The following is a 20,440-nucleotide window of genomic DNA, read 5'->3' on the forward strand; positions in this document are numbered from 1 at the left end:
GCCTGTAGTCCCAGCTAATTCTTGTATTTTTAGTAGAGACAGGGTTTCACCATGTTGACCAGGATGGTCTTGATCTCTTTACCTCGTGATCCACCCACCTCAGCCTCCCAAAGTGCTGGGATTATAGGCATGAGCCACCGCGCCCGGCCATGGTAATTATTTTTCTTCTTTTAACATCCACTTGTTTTCTTCCAAAACAAGTAACAACTGCAGTCTAAATAAATGCTTTATTTCTGACAGAATTAGTTCCTTTGTTACCCAGGTTTTTTTTGTTTTTTTTTTTTTTTTTTTTTTAGATCTATAATAGCAAAATATACTGTACTGGGTTTTCATTTTGTGGGGTTATTTTTTAAACATATTTCTTTCCCACTATTAGATTTTTAGATTCTTAGGAGATGACCAAGCCTTATTTATCTGTATACCCAGTACTTAACATTGAGCAGATACCAATTTCTACCTTCAAAAATCCAGATTTCGTTTTTCTGTGTTTACTTTGGGTTCTTATGACATAATTTTTACAGCTAAATATCATTTGATATGCATTTTTCATCTACATTTTCTGTGCTGTGAATTTAAATATTAATTTTAGTGATAATAAAATATCCATAATTTAAACCTTCCCAACTTGTTAAACTTTTCAAGACAGCTCAAGTTTTCTATTACACACTGCAGACATATATAGCTTTTTACTTCATTTGAACCAAACTTTTAAATTTTTTGAAATTACCAATTATAGTATGAGTTGAGTATCCCATATCCAAAAGGCTTGAAGCCAGAACTCTTTCAGATTTCAGATTTATTTTAGATTTTGGAATCTCTGAATTATAGTTACTAGCTGAACATTACATATCTTAAATCCAAAATCCAAAATGCTTCAATGAGTATTTCCTTTGAGCATCATATTGGCACTCAAAAAGTTTCTAATTTTGGAACATTTCAGACCTGCATTTCGATAAATAAATTTGAACAATGTGAAGGATTCAATTATCTTCTTTTTTTTTTTTTTTTTTTTTTTTTTTGAGACGGAGTTTCGCTCTTGTTACCCAGGCTGGAGTGCAATGGCGCGATCTCGGCTCACCGCAACCTCCGCCTCCCGGTTTCAGGCAATTCTCCTGCCTCAGCCTCCTGAGTAGCTGGGATTACAGGCACGCGGCACCACGCCCAGCTAATTTTTTGTATTTTTAGTAGAGACGGGGGTTTCACCATGTTGGCCAGGATGGTCTCTATCTCTTGACCTTGTGATCCGCCCGCCTTGACCTCCCACAGTGCTGGGATTACGGGCTTGAGCCACCACGCCCGGCCATCTTCAATTATTTTTTAAACAAAAATATTGTTTAAAAACAATATTTTTTAAACTATTTTGTTTTACTTTATTTTTTTTTTTTTGAGACAGTGTTTTACTCTTGTTACCCAGGCTGAAGTGCAATGGTGCAATCTCAGCTCACTGCCACCTCTACCTTTCAGGTTCAAGTGATACTCCGGCCTCAGCCTCCCAAGTAGCTGGAATTACTGGTGTCTGCCACCACACCCAGCTAATTTTTGTATTTTTAGTAGAGATGCGATTTCACCACGTTGGCCAGGCTGGTCTCAAACTCCTGACCTCAGGTGATCCGCCTGCCTCAGCCTCCCAAAGTGTATAGGCATAAGTTACCACACCCAGCCCAAAACCTATTTCAAAACCAACTGAATGGAAAGACATTGAAAACTTATCAGAAATATAAACTTAATAGATATTAAAAACTGAGGCCAGGGGCAGTGGCTCATGCCTGTAATCCCAGCACTTTGGGAAGATGAGGTGGGTGGATCACCTGAGGTCAGGAGATCAAGACTACCCTGGCCAACATGGTGAAACCCCATCTCTACTGAAAACACAAAAAATATTAGCCAGGTGTGGCGGTGCAAGCCTATAATCCCAGCTACTCAGGAGGCTGAGGCAGAAGAATTGCTTGAAACCGGGAAGCAGAGGTTGCAATGAGCCCAGATCATGCTGCTGCACTCCAGTCTGAGCAACAAAGTGAGAATCTGTCTAAAAAAAAAAAAAACTTATGACTGACAAACTATACTACACCCTTCCCCTTTTTTAATGTTTAGGTTATCAGGAACTTTCTACTAGTTTTCAAAATTTCTCTATATCTTTTAGAATCAGTTTTATACTTGAGAAAGGAAGAAAACCACACATTTCTCTGCAGAGCAGACTTCTGAATTGTTCAATATGAATATTCTGTAACTTTCAAAATATTCAGTTGCCAACCAATCAAATCTGTTTATAACCACTGATGCAGCATATAAGACAATCCTCTAAAGCAGTAATTCACAAATGTTAATGGGAAACTATTATCTGTTATTGGTCTAAGACAAAAATGGGGGGAGGGAGGAAATATAGTGCTATTTCATAAAATCAAGTATTAAAGACTGAGTCAGGCACAGTGGCTCATGTCTATAATCCTACCCACTTTGGGATGCCAAGGCAGGAGAGCTCCTTGAGCACAGGAGTTCAAGACCAGCCTAGGCAAGACAGCAAGACCCTGCCTCTACATACAAAAGATTTTTTTTTTTTTTTAATAATTAAAAGATTGTCCTTGAGGCCAGGTATGGTGGCTCAAACCCACAATCCCAGCACTTTGGGAAGCTGAAGCAGGAGTATCACTTGGGCCCACAAACTTGAGACCAGCCTGGGCAATACAGCAAGAACCTGTGTCTACTAAAAATTTTAAAACTTTTAAATTTTTTAAAAGATTGTCTTTTATTCTGAGATTATGTCCTTCCTTCAGCTTAAAAATGTATCTTTAAAATTAAAGTATTAGATATTTTCATATGCAGACCTTAACCTGGCAAATAAGAAGCTGCTAACTGCATTGGTCCCAAGAATTTTCTTAGAAATGTTACCTGTCTCTAAAAAATGAGTTTAGAGGCCAGGCGCGGTGGCTCACACTTGTAATCACAGCACTTTGGAAAGCCACAGGGGGCAGATCACTTGAGGCCAAGAGTTTGAGACTAGCCTGGGCAACATGGCAAAACCCCATCTGTACCAAAAATACAAAAATTAGCTGGGTGTGGGGGCCCACAACTGTAGTCCCAGCTACTCGGGAGGCTGAGGCACAACCTTAAACCTGGGAGGTGGAGACTGTGCCAGTGCACTCCAGCCTGGGCAACAGAGCAAGACTCTGTCTCAAAAAAAAAAAAAAAAAAAAAGTTTGGAAACACAGTTCTCAAAGGTTTTACTATATATCACAAAATATTATTACTTTTAAGAAAACAGAAAAATGGACTTCAAAAAACATGAGGTCTAATAGCTTATTCACCTTGGCTCCCCAGTGTCTGGCACGATACCCAGCACATAGTAGGCACTCAATAAATATTTGCCAAATTAGCTTATTAAGCTAAGTCACTGAAATGAATGTTAGCTGCCAGATTTTTAAAATTAAAACCAAATGGAATATTCACAGAGTGAGTCACAGTGTTAAATTTAACAACATAATAAAAATAAATGGTAATTGCCAGATTTTTTTAAATTAAAAACAAAACAGAACTTTTACCATGAGTCATAATACCAAATTTAAGAGTATAAAAATATGTCATCTGCAACAGACTCTGGAATAAATAGTCCACTTTTTCATATTTCCAAGTCCAAAAGGCAAACAACATCAAGAGCTGATTTGGCAGGAAATAGATAAAAGAGGCTTTCCTATAAATTGATAACTGTTGAAACTGTTAAAGGGACAGGTACAAAGGACTTCATTATACTTGGTACATGGGAGCTCAATAAACTGTGCTCTTTATTTGTATATATATTTGAGATTTCCCATAATTAAAAAATGAGCAACAAATATGTTCTATGAAAAGACACTATAGCAATCAGAACACTGAGAGATACTAAATATGAAAGACACTAAATATGAAACAGGAAAAACAATTACTTGAGTATCAGATGTGATTTCTGTTCTGTAGAAGCTCAGTTGAAGATAAGATTTACATATATTTTTTTAAAAATCAGGCCATGTGCAGTGGCTCACGCCTGTAATCCCAGCACTTTGGGAGGCCGAGGCAGGCGGATCATGAGGTCAAGAGATGGAGATCATCCTGGCCAACACGGTGAGATCCTGTCTCTACTAAAAATCCAAAAATTAGCTGGGCGTGGTGGCATGCGCCTGTAGTCTCAGGTACTTGGGAGGCTGAGGCAGGAGAATGGCTTGAACCCAGGAGGCGGAAGTTACAGTGAACAGAGATGGCACCAATGCACTCCAGCTTGGTGACAGAGCGACACTCTGTCTCAAAAAAAATAAAAATCAAAATCAAAAATCAAACAGCCTATATATATGTCATTACATAATAAATGCTTTTTGGTATTGTAGGAGTTTAAAACAGAGCAATAGGTCAGGCACAGGGGTTCATGCCTGTAATCCAAGCACTCTTGAGAGGCCGAGGACTGGCAGATCACCTGAGGTCAGGAGTTCAAGACCAGCCTGGCCAACATGGTGAAACCCCATCGTGATTAAAACTACAAAAATTAGCTGGTGTGGTGGCAGGCGCCTGTATTCCCAGCTGAGGCATGAGAATCACTTGGACACAGGATGCAGAGGCTGCAGTGAGCTGAGATCTCGCCACTGCACTCCAGCCTGGGTAACAAAGTAAGACTCTGTCTTAAATAAATAAATAATAAATAAATAAACAGAAGTGAGCAATGATGTTTTCCAACTATAATACTTAGAATTTGGGCCTAGAAAGAGGTGAAGAGAGAGTATACTGGCAGGAATGAAGATGGGGGGAGGGAGTTGAGTCATGACCAGGTGACAGAAAGGGCATAATTGGCATGATCAGAGAAGGTGCATGTTGAGGAATGGTGGACAAAGATTGCCAATAAGGAAGAGGTAGATTACATAAAGAGTTAAAGGCCAGTAACAGCGGTTCACGCCTGTAATCCCAACCCTTTGGGACACTTAAGTGGAAGAAACTTGAGCCCAAAATTTCGAGACTAGCCTGGGCAACATAGTGAGACTCCAACTCCACAAAAAAAAAAAATTTTTTTTTTGAGACAGTCTCACTCTGTTGCCCCAGCTGGAGTGCAGTGGCGTGATCTTGGCTCACTGTAACCTCCGCCTCCTCGGTGGGTGATTCTCCTGCCTCAGCCTCCCGAGTAGCTGAGACTACAGTCCCGTGCCACCACATCCAGCTAATGTATTTTTAGTAGAGATGGGGTTTCACCATGTTAGCTAGGATGGCCTCCATCTCCTGACTTTATGATCTGCCCTCCTCGGCCTCCCAAAGTGCTGGGATTACAGGCGTGAGCCACCACGCCCGGCCTCTACAAAAAATTTTTTTTCTTAATTAGCCTGGTGTGGTGGCACATGCCTGTGGTCCCAGCTATTTGGGAGGCTGAGGTGGAAGGATGACTTAGCCCAGAAGGTTGAGGCTGCAGTGAGCGAAGACGGCATCATTGCACTCCAGCCCAGGCAACAGAGTGAGACCTCCTCAAAAAAAAAAAAAGTCTAGGTGCAGTGGCTCACATCTGTAATCCCAGGACTTTGCAAGGCCAAGGAAGCCAGAGCACTTGAGGCCAGGAGTTTGAGACCTAGCCAACATGACAAAACCCTCTCTACTAAAAATACAAAAAAATTAGCTGGGCATATTGACACATATCTGTAATCCCAGCTACTTGGGAGGCTGAGGCACAAGAATTGCTTGAACCCATGAGGCAGAGGTTGCAGGGGGCTGAGATTGTACCACTGCACTTCAGCCTGGGTGACAGAGCAAGACTTTGTCTCAAAAAAAAAAAAAAAAAAGAGTTAGAAGCCCTAGAGAGGGGTTTGTTGATGGTTCAGAAAGAAATGGTAGCCACTGGAAAGTTCTTATAAGGAAGTTTCACAGTTGGTTTTCTCAGGAATATTAGCTTAGTAGCATTATGTGGTATGACTTAGGGAAGTTAAAAATAAAACATAATGGTGTCAAGTAGACTACAGTAATAATCTAAATGAGATCATCTAGTGTGGATGAAGGCAGAGGCCATATAAGAAATAGAAAGGGATACTTCAAAGAAAGTGAATTTTTCATTAACTAGATGTAAAAAAGCAAAGCAGTAAGTCAGTCCTGTGAAAGTTTCCATTCTAGATAATTAGGTGGGTGTTATTCCACTGAGAAAAACAGGGATGGTGGAAGTTAATAGGTTCGATTTCAGAGAGTTTGAAATTCTCAGGAGACAATAATAGCTTCAATAATATAATAAAGAATCCTTATAGCTTACTAGTGGCTAGGTACTTTTTTAGTTGCGTTAGATGTATTAATTCATTCCTCAAAACAACCTTAATGAGGTAATATTATTCCCATTTTAAAGAGGAAATTGAGCTACAGAGAGGCTAAGCAACTTGCTCAAGGTCACAAAGACAGTAAATGATAAAACCAGGATTTGAGGCTGGGCACGGTGGCTCAAGCCTGTAATCCCAGCACTTTGGGAGGCCGAGACGGGTGGATCACGAGGTCAAGAGATCGAGACCATCCTGGTCAACATGGTGAAACCCCGTCTCTACTAAAAATACAAAAACATTAGCTGGGCATGGTGGCGCGTGCCTGTAATCCCCGCTACTGAGGAGGTTGAGGCAGGAGAATTGCCTGAACCCAGGAGGCGGAGGTTGCGGTGAGCCGAAATCGCGCCATTGCACTCCAGCCTGGGTAACAAGAGCGAAACTCCGTCTCAAAAAAAAAAAAAAAAAAAAAAACCAGGATTTGAAAATTAAAAAAATTTAAAAATAAAAAATTGGCCCTGAATCAAGGCGAGCAGTTTGCTGAAGCTGTTGGTTTCATGCAGGAGCCTAAAGAATTATCTTTCTATGGTCTGTTGGCCATTTTATAACTTCGGAAATGTAGTGGTCAATTCATTAGAAAGAAACATGAGTCATTTAAGGGAAAAACAAAACAAAACAAAACAAAACAAAACAAAAACTAGGATTTGAAACCGGGCTTAACCAGTCTGCTGAGTTGCCTCTCCAAGACATAAAAGAGATGCAGAAATGTTTAGGATGCAAAACCAAATTTATGATGAATACAGTCACATAAAAGATGAACATATCCATTAAGTTACCTGTCCTTGGAAAAAAAAAAAAAATCTTCTAAATTAACATTTTTAATACAACTACCTTTTTAAAAAATGTTTTTGAAGAAAGGAATTTTTTAAAGCTTTAGTCAACAATAACACCTAAGAAATAAAGGAGAATTTTAGGGTTCAAGAAAAATGTATTATTACAATCAAACATGAATGTTACAAACAGCCTAAACACAGAACATTACAATTTAAATGATGCTATCTTCATTTCCATATGCAAGTTAATTATTAGGCATATTTAGTCCAATCTTTTATATACTTCTTAAGATATAAGTCTTATGTTTTAGAAAATCAAGCAGATAAACAATTCTTTTTAAAAGCTTCAAAATAAATTTCCTTTAGAAGAGACTTGATATTAGGCTGGTCATGGTGGTTCACACCTGTAATCCCAGCACTTTGGTAGGCCAAGGCAGGCAGATCACCTGAGTCAGGAGTTCAAGACCAGCCTGGCCAACAGTGAAACCCCATCTCTACTAAAAATACAAAAATTAGTTGGGCATGGTGGCAAATGCCTCTAGTCACAGTTACTTAGGAGAATCAGGAGAATCACTGAGGCAGGAGAATCACTTGAAACTGGAAGGTGGAGGCTGCAATGAGCCAAGACTGTGCCACTGCCCTCCAGCCTGGGTGACAGAGCGAGACTCCATCTCAAAAAAATAAAAAGTAGAGACTAAATGTTGCTACTCTATGGCAAAGTAAAATTCTCCAAAACAGAAAGCCTTGCCTTTCTCTCCCATATCACATGAAATTAAAATATGGCTATATAGCATAAACACACAATAAACTGTATTGCGAATACAACTTTTAGAATCCGTAAGAACAAAAACTATTTACAATTTTTTAAAAGCTAATACTGATATGAGACAACTTGGCTTTTCTATACCCTGTCAATTTTAAGTCAAACAACATGCACTTACGTTCTGATACTGTGTAAAGGAGGTTCTGGGGTAAAGGAGGAGGTAGTCTTGTTCCCACTGATGCAAGATTGGGCACTGCACTTGTCCCAGGCTGGTCACGGCTGTTTATCAAGCTTGATTGTGTTATGGGTGGTCCTACAGATAACAAAAAGTAAAAAGTACAGCATTAATATTTCCTAATAAAAGTACCATTCTAGGCCGGGCATGGTGGCTCATGCCTGTAATTCCAGCACTTTGAGAGGCCAAGGCAGGCAGACCACTTGAGGTCAAAAGTTTGAGACCAGTAGCCGGGCGCGGTGGCTCACGCCTGTAATCCCAGCACTTTGGGAGGCCAAGGCGGGTGGATCATGAAGTCAAGAGATCGAGACCATCCTGGTCAACATGGTGAAACCCCGTCTCTACTAAAAATACAAAAAATTAGCTGGGCATGGTGGTGCGTGCCTGTAATCCCAGCGACTCAGGAGGCTGGGGCAGGAGAATTGCCTGAACCCGGGAGGCGGAGGTAGCGGTGAGCCGAGATCGCGCCATTGCACTCCAGCCTGGGTAACAAGAGCGAAACTCCGTCTCAAAAAAAAAAAATAAAAAAAAAAAAAAGTTTGAGACCAGCTTGACCAACATGGTGAAACCCTGTCTCTATTAAAAGTACAAAAATAAGCTGTGTGTGGTGGCACACACCTGTAATCCTAGCAACTTGGGAGGCTGAGGCAGAAGAATCACTTGAACCTGGGAGGTGGAGGCTGCAGTGAGCCGAGATCATACCACCGCACTCCAACCTGGGCAACAGAGCAAGACTTCATCTCAAAAAAAAAAAATAAATAAAAAATAAAAAAAAACCATACTAGTACTAACTTGGATACTCATATTTAAAATACCTAATTTGGGCCGGGTGCGGTGGCTCAAGCCTGTAATCCCAGCACTTTGGAAGGCCGAGGCGGGTGGATCACGAGGTCAAGAGATTGAGACCATCCTGGTCAACATGGTGAAACCCCGTCTCTACTAAAAATACAAAAAATTAGCTGGGCATGGTGGCGCGTGCCTGTAGTCCCAGCTACTGAGGAGGCTGAGGCAGGAGAATTGCCTGAACCCAGGAGGCGGAGGTTGCGGTGAGCCGAGATCGCGCCATTGCACTCCAGCCTGGGTAACAAGAGTGAAACTCCGTCTCAAAAAAAAAAAAAAAAAACAAACAAAATACCTAATTTGGCTCTGAACAGAATTAAGGAATTTGATATATGCAAGCTTAAGCACTGTGAGTTGTATAATTCATTAAATGAACATTCCTAGTTCTAGAACAGGCAAAACTAATCTTGGGTGAAAAAAGGCAGGACTGGTTGCCTCTATGGGTGAAGGTGAAGAATGGCTAAGAAGAGGCTTCCAGAAACTTTCTAAGGTGATGGTAAAGTTCTACAGAATTCAAGTTAATGATAAGCATGTTTAAGTGTACTGATGTCTACAACATATTGCGAAAATCATCGAAAGTAAAAATGGAGAAATGCAAAGACGTGTGCTAACATAAATATAGTAAAATGCTAAGTGTAGAACCTAGATGGTAAGTACACAAGTACAATTCCTTCAACTTTTCTGTTTGCTTCAAACTTTTCATAGTAAAACATCAGCGGAAATAGTATTCTTGAATTTAACTTTTAAATAGATTATGTTCCACAGTGAGATAATGTTATTTATTTTAGAGTTTCTATATATAAAATGATGTTGCTTTATCTGGGAAATAAAATCTCAGCTTGAGCTTCACAATTATACTGTTTATGTGATGATATTAAAAATATTCATATACGGCCTGGGCACAGTGGCTCACGCCTGTAATCCCAGAACTTTGGGAAGCTGAGGCAGGCGAACTGCTTGAGCCCAGGAGTTCAAGACTAGCCTGAGCAACATAGTGAGCCCTGTCTCTACAAAAAAGTCCAAAAAAATTTAGCCAGGCATGGTGGCACATGCCAGTAGTCCCAGCTACTCAGGAGGCTGAGGTGGGAGGATCCTTTTAAGCCTGGGAGGTAGAGGTTGCAGTAAGTCGTGAGCCAAGATCTCCCCACTGCACTCTAGCCTAGGGAACAGAGTAAGATCTTGTCTGAAAAAGAAAATAAAAGAAAAAAATCACAAATGCTAAGTTAAAATACATATATATATATATATATGTATTTCTATAGGCCAAACATACACATTAAATCCCTCCAAACATTTACCAACTTTAATAATAAAACATATTCTTCTTTATTTTTATTTGAGACAAGGTCTTGTTCTGTCACCCAGGCTGCAGTGCAGTCAGGCCATCACAGCTCACTGCAGCCTCAACCTCCTGGGCTCAAGCAATCCTCCCACACCAGCCTTCCAAGCAGCTGGGACTACAGGCACATGCCAACATGCCTGGCTAATTTTTGTATTTTTTGCAAAGGTGGGGTTTTTCGCCATGTTGTCCAGGCTGGTCTCAAACTCATGACCTCAAGTGATCCACCAGCCTCAGGATCCCAAAATGTTGAGATTACCATTGTGCCTGGCCATGAAATGTATATTCTATAGAATACTTTATGCCAGGGAAGCTCAGGATCATGCTATACTATTTTTGCAATTTCTTAATTCTATAATTGTGTCTGTAATTATTTCAAAATAAAATGTTAAAAAGTAAAGAAATTCATTAAAAGTACTGCTTAGATGAAAGAAAATTATGAACGCCAGGATTCGAAAAAAAAAAAAAAGTACTGCTTAAATAAACTGAATAGCAATATTTTTAAAAATAATAATTTGCCTTCTTTTATTTAATTATTTATTTTTGAGACAGGGTCTGGCTTTGTCACCTAGGCTAGTGTGGAGTGGTACAATCTCAGCTCACTGTAACCTCAGCCTCTCAGGCTCAAGCCATCCTCCAATCTTAGCATCCCAAGTAGCTGGGACTACAGCCATACCCCTCCATGCCTGGCTAATTTTTCTATTTTTTTGTAGAGATGGGGTTTCACCATCTTGCCCAGGCTGAACTCAAATTTCAGGGTTCAAGCAATCCACCCAACTCAGATCCCAAAGTGCTGGGATTACAAACATGAGCCACCATGCCCAGCCTAATTTGCCATCTTTTAAAGTTAAATGTCTCCAAGTAGATACAATTTTTTTTTTTTTGGAGAAGGAGTCTCACTCCAGCCCAGACTGAAGTGCAGTGGAGCAATCTTGGCTCACTGCAATCTCTGCCTCGCAGGTTCAAGCAATTCTCCTCCTTCAGCCTCCTGAGTAGCTGGGATTACAGGGGAACGCCACCACGTCCAGCTAATTTTTATATTTTTAGTAGAGACAGGGTTTTACTATGTGGGTCAGACTGGTCTGCTGACCTCGTGATCCACCTGCCTTAGCCTCCCAAAGTGCTGGGATTACAGGTGTCAGCCCCCATGCCCAGTTGATACATACCTTTGCATACGTGAAAACAATTCATAATTCCATATGGGAAAAAATTACTTTTTAAAAATTTAGTCTTATTTCTATTTCTACTATGTTGGCAACTGTTAATAACGCTTTTTAAATGACCATTTTAAAACATTCTTACTCTTAATTTTGGTGGATGTGATAATGGCATATTGATTTTTTTTTTTTAAATAACAAAAAGTCCTTAAGAAAAGAGACCCATACTGAACTACATACTGGTTAAGTGACATGGCATTTAAAATTCACTCCAGCAAAAAAAAGAAAACCCCAACCCAAAAAAAGTACATGGGAAAGAGGTGAAAATAAATGAGACAAAACGGCTGAATATTGATAATCATTGAGGCTGGATAACAGTACATGCAACACACGCACATTATTCTACCCTGAAAAACGTCCTTAATAAAAAAAATTGTTTAACATTATTTCAATATTCTTGAAGAGATTTTCTTAAAAGACTGGAAAATTTGGGCCGGGCGCGGTGGCTCAAGCCTGTAATCCCAGCACTTTGGGAGGCCGAGGCGGGTGGATCACGAGGTCAAGAGATCGAGACCATCCTGGTCAACATGGTGAAACCCCGTCTCTACTAAAAATACAAAAAATTAGCTGGGCATGGTGGTGCATGCCTGTAATCCCAGCTACTCAGGAGGCTGAGGCAGGAGAATTGCCTGAACCCAGGAGGCGGAGGTTGCAGTGAGCCGAGATCGCGCCATTGCACTCCAGCCTGGGTAACATGAGTGAAACTCCATCTCAAAAAAAAAAAAAAAAAAAAGACTGGAAAACTTCATAAAACTCCTGACACGTTTTTTCTGTGACAACTTAAAAACCGGCTTTCTTGGCCAGGCGTGGTGGCTCATGCCTGTAATCCTAGCATTTTGGGAGACCAAGGCAGGAAAGGATTTCTTGAGGCCAGGAGTTCAAGACCAACCTGGCCAACATAATGAGACCCCATCTCTAAAGAAAAACTAACTAACTAAATAAATAAATAAATACAAACAAACTAGCTTTCCTAAGATAACTAGATTTGACTGCAGGTCAAAATAGGTTAGGCTGCTACACACAAAATTTACGCTGTGGTAATACAAATAACACCATGCAATAATGGATGGAAAAAAGAAAAGAACAACATCTTAATTATGGGAATATATTCCAAATTCTATTATTACTCTATTTTTCAAACACGTTAAACGAATATCAAGTTAGCTAAAAGAAATGAGTTTCTTCTAAATAGGATTCTCCACTAAAGAAAAATTCGACAGATATATACTTACTTGGTATGGGAAGCACAACAGATGGTGGAGGCTGACCATGTCCTTGAGGAACAGGAAGTCTCATACTATGGCCAGGACCTGGACCTGGGCCCGGGCCTGGACCTGGACCTGGGCCTGGGCCCGGGCCTGGGCCTGGACCTGGCATTGGAGGCATTAACATTCCAGGAGGTGGTGGAGGAGGAAGCCCAGGAGGAGGGGGTGGGAAAGGAATCATACTCGGCAGAGCAACTTCATCAACAACTAGGGGATCATTTCCATGATCAAACTGACAAAGATCACCAAGTACACAAAATCCTCTTTCTGTGAAAAAAAGAATAAAAAAATAATCTTCATATGAACTACTTAAAAGTTCAGAAAACAACAAAATATGCCCCTGAAAAACCCATCAATCTCATTTACAAAGTGGTTATCTCCAAATAATCCAAAGGGTCAGTGTTACTCTGTTAAGCATCACATATCCCCAAGGTAGAGAGGCATGTGTACTCTCTACTTTTTTTTTTTCTTTTCATGACACCTAATGAAGATATTCTCTACTTTTTATACTACGAGACTATGACTTGTTGAGACAGCAAATAAGAGGCAAGAATAAGTTATCAACTACAATTAGACTAAACTATTTGCAATGAAGTTTTCAGATATTTTAAGCAAGTATCAATTTAGCAAAGGCTTGGGGCAGGGGAGAAGAAGGGCATTGACCTAAATTATTTAATCTCAATGACCTATTGTCATTACATTGTTCTAAAGCAACCATTATTATTCAAGTGGACATTATGTATCAAGTTATCATTTGTAGCACTGTTCATAGTAGAAAAATAATAGAACCATCCCAAACATACATCAATAAGGAATAAATTAAACATATGTTTGTACATAAAGAATACTAAGGTCGGGCACAGTGGCTCATGCCTGTAATCCCAGTACTTTGGGAGGCCGAGGCAGGCAGATCATGAGGTCAGGAGTTCAAGACCAGCCTGACCAACAGGATAAAAGCCCATCTCTACTAAAAATATAAAAATTAACCGGCTGTGGTGGCAGGCGCCTGCAGTCCCAGCTAGTCAGCAGGCTGAGGCAAAAGAATCAGTTGAACCCTGGAGACAGAGGTTGCAGTGAGCCGAGATTGCACCACTCTACTCCAGCCTGGGCAACAGACAGAGACTCCATCTCAAAAGAAAAAAATAAAAAAGAATACTAAGAAGAGGGGCTGGGTGCTGTGGCTCACACCTGTAATCCCAGCACTTTGGGGGGCCAAGGCAGGCAGATCATGAGGTCAAGAGATGGAGACCATCCTAGCCAACACGGTGAAACCCTGTCTCTACTAAAAATACAAAAATTAGCGGGGCATGGTGGCATGTGCCTGTAGTCCCACCTACTTGGGAGGCTGAGACAGGAGAATCACTTGAACCCAGGAGGCAGAGGTTGCAGTGAGCTGAGATTGCACCACTGCACTTCACCCTGGGCAACAGAGTGAGCCTCTGTCTCATTAAAAAAAAAAAAAAGAATACTAAGTATTGAGGAAGCTCTTTATGTTTTAACATAGGATGAATGCCAGGAAATACTGCTAAGTGAAAAATTATGCAGAAGTATGAGTAGTATACTTTCATGTTAAAAAAAAAAAAAGGTGGGGAAAATGTGTATATGTATTTATTTATGTACAGATGCACAGACTATGTTTGGAAAGATACATAACACATTCATAACATTACATTGGCCTTGGGAAGGAGAATTCTGTGGCTAAAACATCAGGGTCAGAATGAGGTAATTCTTGAATTATGATTTAACTCTATTCCCTACTTTAAAATAAGTAAAACATAACAGGGCATGGTTGCTCATGCCTGTAATCCCAGCACTTTGGGAGGCTGAAGCGGGTGGATCACAAGGTCAGGAGTTCAAGACTAGCCTGGCCAAGATGGTAAAACCCATCTCTACTAAAAATATAAAAAATAATTAGCTGGGCGTGGTGGCAGGCTGCCACCTGTAGATTTCAGGGAGGCACCTGTAACCCCAGCTATTCGGGAGTTTGAGGCAGAGAATTGCTTGAACCCAGGAAGCGGAGGTTGCAGTAAGCCGAGATCGCACCACTCACTGCACTCCAGCCTGGGCGACAGAGCGAGACTCCATCCCTAAATAAATAAAAATAAGTAAAATGTAAAAACATATGCATTCTATATTTATAGAAAAAAATTATGGTGTCTGTGACTTGCTTAAAATAATACAGGCCACAGAAGTGAGTGGGAGTATAAATTAAAAAACATTCCCCATGAGTTGGTATCTATTTAAATGATGTAACGAATACACTGGGGTTAAGCATATCATTTTGTCAACTTTTATGAATATTTAAATACTTCCATAATGAAAATTTAAAAGAAATACACATATACGGATTCATTCATTCAAACGGAAAGTCAGCAAATCAAGTAAATTACCAGCACCAAACAGTACTAAAAAAAATAACAATTCCTGGCCAGGCGTGGTGGCTCATGCCGGTAATTCCAGCACTTCGGGAGGCCGAGGCAGGTGGATCACGAGGTCAAGAGTTCGAGAACAGCCTGGCCAACATAATAAAACCTCGTCTCTACTAAAAATACAAAAATTAGCTGAGCGTGGTGGCAGACACCTGTAATCCTAGCTACTCAGGAGGCTGAGGCAGGAGACTCGCTTCAACCTGGAAGGCGGAGGTTGCAGCAAGCCAAGATCGCGCCACTGCACACCAGCCCAGGCAACAGTGAGAGACTCCAACTCAAAATAAATAAATAAAATAAAAATAACAATTCCAGGAGGTGGAGCGGGGTTTTAAATAATAATAATAACTCCTGGCCAGGCATGGTGGCTCACACCTATAATCCCAGCACTTTGCGGGGCTGAGGTGGGTGGATCACCTAAAGTCAGGAGTTCAAGACAAGCCTGACCAACATGGTGAAACCCTGTCTCTTACTAAAAATACAAAAATTAGCCAGGCGTGGTGGCTCATGCCTGTAATTCCAGCTACTCAGGAGGCTGAGGCAGGAAAATTGCTTGAAACTTGGTGGCAGAAGCTGCAGTGAGCCAAGATAGTGCCACTGCACACTAGCCTGGGGGACAGAGAGAGACAGTTTCCAAAAAAAAAAAAATTAGAATTACTAGTGTCTATGAAATTTTATGATATACTATAGTATACAGTGTTTGAAAAAACAATGAGAACATAAAAAGCAAACAAAAATCTTAAAAAGGGTAAAATTTAAATATTCTCTTAACAAGAGCCAAACCATTAAATTAAACAAGTAAATAAGCATATGACAAAAGAGATTCTCCTCCCCACTCATCCCTTTTAACAAAATTTGGACTACAGGCACATCACGGTGGCTCACACCTATAATCCCAGCACTTTGGGAAGCCAAGGCAGGCATATCACCTGAGGTCAGGCGTTTGAGACCAGCCTGACCAAAATGGCAAAACCGTGTCTCTACCAAAATCACAAAAGTTAGCCAGGCATTGTGGCACGCACCTGTAATCCCAGCTACTTGGGAGGCTGAGGCAGGAGAATCACTTGAGCCCAGGAAGTGGAGGTTGCAGTGACCCAAGACCATGTCACTGCACTCCATCCTGGGCAACAGAGCAAGTCTCTGTCTTAAAAAAAAAAAAAAAAAATTGGACTATAACTAAAAGATATGCAATATATGCAACATTTGTTTTGCTAGTACTTTTGGGCACAATATGAGAAAAGGTGGGGATTTTTACCATCATAATCTCTGCATCGCCTCTTTGGTGGTAGGTTTCGACCAAAAGAATTGGAAGAGCTATGATTGTTATAGTAATTAGACCAACTCTCAGTTGTGTTTTCAGAGTGGTGAGCAGGTGCGATCACAGTAACAGTGCTGGGAATAGACTGTGCCCCAGAGGAATACTGCTCAGAAGAGTTTGGAGGTGGTGCAGACACAGGCACATAGGAACTCTCCAAGTCGTTCCTTTCACTCTTAAACTTCGATCTTTCCCTGTGCTCTGTTTGGAGACAAAATTAAAAACAAAAAACAAAGAGAACAGATATTTCATGTTCTTAATGTTTATTTTCTCACATAGAACATATGAGAATGTTGAATTAAACTTGTCGAGCTATCCCTATTTCACACTGCTCTCCTTATTAACATATACTAAAAGCAGGAACATCAACAATGTGACATATCTTGGGCAAGAACTTGTGCAAAATCATCTTTTATAGTGTCAACATCAGTTACACTTAATGAAAAAGAGTCAGTTTCTCCACCGATATTTAATAAGAAGGTTACCTATGAACTGACTTCCAAACTTGTATCTCAGGAAATGAGTGGTTGAGATCCCAGTAATCCACTTACTTTTTCCTTTCAATTTTATAAACTTCAAGCACGCTTACGGCAAATCAATTACTTTTCGAAAACCAACCGAAAAAGCAAAAGCAGACAACCCTCTTCCTCAAGTGATAGCTTTATTGATTAAAGAATATTTGTATCAATTACATAAAATGAGTTAAGTCTCGACATGTACAATGATACACTTATGAATAGCTCCTTTTCAATCAAACTCCCTTCACTCCATCCCGAGAATAGAGGCCTGTTTTCTAACACAATGAATATTGAGTTTCTTGAGACAATTTCAGTTTTTACACTGCTTAGACATATTAAAGGTACATCTATCTTTAAGCTAATTTCTTGTACCCTTGTGATAGAGACAGATAAGCAACTATAGAGTTTTTAGGAAGACGTTCATCTACTCACCAACATTCCTATTTGGATCCCGGTCTTTGCTGCGCCCCCTACTTCGGCTTCTACTACGACTCAGGCCTCGGCTCTTACTCCGACTCTTACTCCTACCTCTTCTCCAGTCATACTTCTCACGGTACAATTCATTCCGCTCATAGTACCGGTCATAGTCTCTCCACTTCCCGTCTTCTCTTTTTTTCTCACGTGTCCTATAATATACAGATATAAAAGCCATAAACAGGCTATAGAAACCAAGTCTGCAAACAAATCTATAGCATAAAATACTATCCTTGTGTTATCCAAATGTGTAATATCTATGCTTTTTTATAACGTTGCAAAACTACCACATAATTCCTCTAATATATACAGAGAGAAAAAAAAACATCCCTTTTGCAATTATACTGGGTGGGGAGAATGAAAAAAAGAGGTGAATCCAAAATATGGGGAGGGGTGGGCAGGGAAAAACAGGAATTTTGAATTAAAAAGAAAAAAGGCTCAAAACAAAGTGTGCCTAAACAAAGACCAATTTTTTATTTTAGACTGATGATTCAATATACAAGTTGTACTATTTGTCATAAAAAATGACATGGATCATTTTAATACTGAGCACCCCTAACCAAATGGAACATTTCATTAATATTCTCTAAGGGGACTGCTCCCACCCCTGAGCTCTTGAGGAAAACACATACAATGACTATTTATAAAAGGAAGAGAAAATAAGACGAAGACAAAAAACAGAAAGAATGAAAGAAAGAAAAGTAACATCCCCTTTCTTTAATGAGTTTACAGAGAGGAGTTAGCATATTTGTTAAAAAGTCCCTTTAATACCCTTGCAAAGCAACTAAAAAGTGAGTTATCAATGTCTTCCTCACTAAAGATAAACACGAACCTTCGTTCACTAGATTCTGAACGAGTCTTCTGGGGACTAGGATATTTCTTTTTTCTGCCATCTCGTTCTTCCTCTGCTGGCTCCTGAAATACCTATATGAAAATATTGATTAGAAATAAAAGCAGGGCCAGACACAGGGGCTCATGTCTGTAATCCCAACACTTTAGGAGGTCCAGGTAGGAAGACCGCTTGAGGCCAGGAGATTGAAACCAGCCTGAGAAACACATCAAGACTCCATCTCTACTAAAAAGAATAAATGAGATAGCTGGGCATGGTGGCATGCACCTATAGTTCCAGCCACTCAGGAGGCCAATAATGTGGGACTGCTTGAACCCAGGGGTTCAAGGCTGCATAGAGCCATGATCACACCACCGTACCGCAGGCGGAGCGACGGAGTGAGGCCCTTCTCAAAAACGAACAAGAAAAGAAATAAGAATGATCCCTCTTAGCCGGGCACAGTGGCTCATGCCTATAATACCAACACTTTGGTTGGCCAAGGTGGGCGGATCACTTGAGGTCAGGAGTTTGAGACCAGCCTGGCCAACATGGTGAAAACCCCTCTTTACTAAAAATACAAAAATTAGCGGGGCATGGTGGCACGTGCCTGTAGTACCAGCTACTTGTGAGGCTGAGGGAGGAGAATCACTTGAACCTGGGTGGTGGGGGTTGCAGTGAGCAGAGATGGTGCCACTACACTTCAGCCAGAATGACAGAGCAAGACTCTGTCTCAAAAAAAAAAAAAATGGTCTCTCTATAAATTATGAAACACATCATCTGCCTGATAATATTTCTGGCATGAGAGAAGGCACAAGTAAATGCACTGAAAAACTAAAGTCAAATCACATCCAAAAGAGTTAGGCAACAGCAGGAATAAAAAAGATGCTCAGATTACTTCAACAAGCAGTATTTTTTTTTCTTTTTGAGGCAGAGTCTCACTATGTCGCCCAGGCTAGAGTACAGTGGCACAATCTTGGCTCACTGCAACCTCAGCCTCCCAAGTAGCTGGGATTACAGGTGACCGCCACCATGCCCAACTAATTTTTGTATTTTCACTAGAGACAGGGTTTCACCAATGTTGGTCAGGCTGGTCTTGAACTCCTGACTTCAGGTGATCCACCCGCCTCAGCCTCCCAAAGTGCTAGGATTACAGTTGTGAGCCACCGTGCCCAGCCTTAATATGTTGATATTTTAATGTTAATTTAAGTAGGAAATGGTAGTGTAGGAAAAGTACAAACAATACATTCTTCAAATTAAAATAGCAAATCTCTAAGTATCATGTAGTAAAATGATTATGCTTTCCTCATTATGAAATATATACACATATATAATTCATTTGAAGAGCACTTTACATTTATTTCACAGAAAAAGTTTTAGGAAAAAAATGGTTAAATTAATGAATGCTATAAAACTAAGTAACTGGCACCATCTCAGCTCACTGCAGCCTCTGCCTCCTGGAGAACCAGGGATTTTTATTACTATCTTTGAACAACTTTATCTAAAACTGAATATACAGTCTTTAGTAGAGAAAGGTGAAATAAGGTCATTTGCAAGAGCTAAAAAAATACTCATCTAATGAAGAAGCTCACTGACAAATACACAAATCAGAAAGTGAATGAATGGACTAGGAGATAATTTAATAAAATTCAGGCAACACAAAATGGCAGCTACAATATGGCAACCATATGGCAGCAAAATCACTACACAGTCATTAGACTACACCTAAAAATCATTCTCTCTCCTAATTCACGGAGATACGGAGGATATATTACTCCACTGGGATGCAAACAGCAAAATCCAGACAATAAAAAACTCTACAGGACAAATGATTGAATGTCTTCATAAAATAAAATTTAAGGAAAAAGATGAGGTAAAGAAAAGAGGAATGAAGGTAGTATGCTTCATAAATCATGGCACACATCTACCAAGTTGTTTCTTCAGAAGCAGGATGAGTTGGTGCCAATGATCCAAATTCTCTTACCCTTGTGATCAATACTCTAATTAGAAAACCACTTGAGGCCGGGCGCCGTGGCTCACGCCTGTAATCCCAGCACTTTGGGAGGCCGAGGCGGGTGGATCACGAGGTCAAGAGATCGAGACCATCCTGGTCAACACGGTGAAACCCCGTCTCTACTAAAATTACAAAAAAT

The 20,440-nt window shown here is 40.3% G+C and overlaps 1 protein-coding gene and 1 non-coding gene across 3 annotated transcripts in view; one reads left to right on the forward strand and one right to left on the reverse strand.

Moving 5' to 3' along the window:
- Nucleotides 1–20,440, reverse strand: part of RBM27 (RNA binding motif protein 27) — an 88,589-nt gene that overhangs the window by 44,854 nt on the left and 23,295 nt on the right. For both annotated transcript variants that reach the window (XM_032250338.1, XM_032250339.1), the window contains exons 4-8: nt 18,294–18,385; nt 17,420–17,613; nt 16,410–16,670; nt 12,696–12,995; nt 8,011–8,145 (exon numbers count right to left, since the gene is read on the reverse strand). In XM_032250338.1, the coding sequence (XP_032106229.1) occupies nt 8,011–8,145; nt 12,696–12,995; nt 16,410–16,670; nt 17,420–17,613; nt 18,294–18,385 (982 nt within the window). The remainder of the gene's footprint in view (nt 1–8,010; nt 8,146–12,695; nt 12,996–16,409; nt 16,671–17,419; nt 17,614–18,293; nt 18,386–20,440) is intronic.
- LOC116531708 lies at nt 6,749–6,885 on the forward strand. The gene has a single exon (XR_004260539.1). It is a non-coding gene; the product is annotated as a small nucleolar RNA SNORA2/SNORA34 family (small nucleolar RNA).

Source organism: Sapajus apella, unplaced genomic scaffold (genome assembly GCF_009761245.1).
Source record: "Sapajus apella isolate SASKATOON/1434 unplaced genomic scaffold, GSC_monkey_1.0 scaffold71, whole genome shotgun sequence".
Taxonomy (NCBI): Eukaryota; Metazoa; Chordata; class Mammalia; order Primates; family Cebidae; genus Sapajus; species Sapajus apella.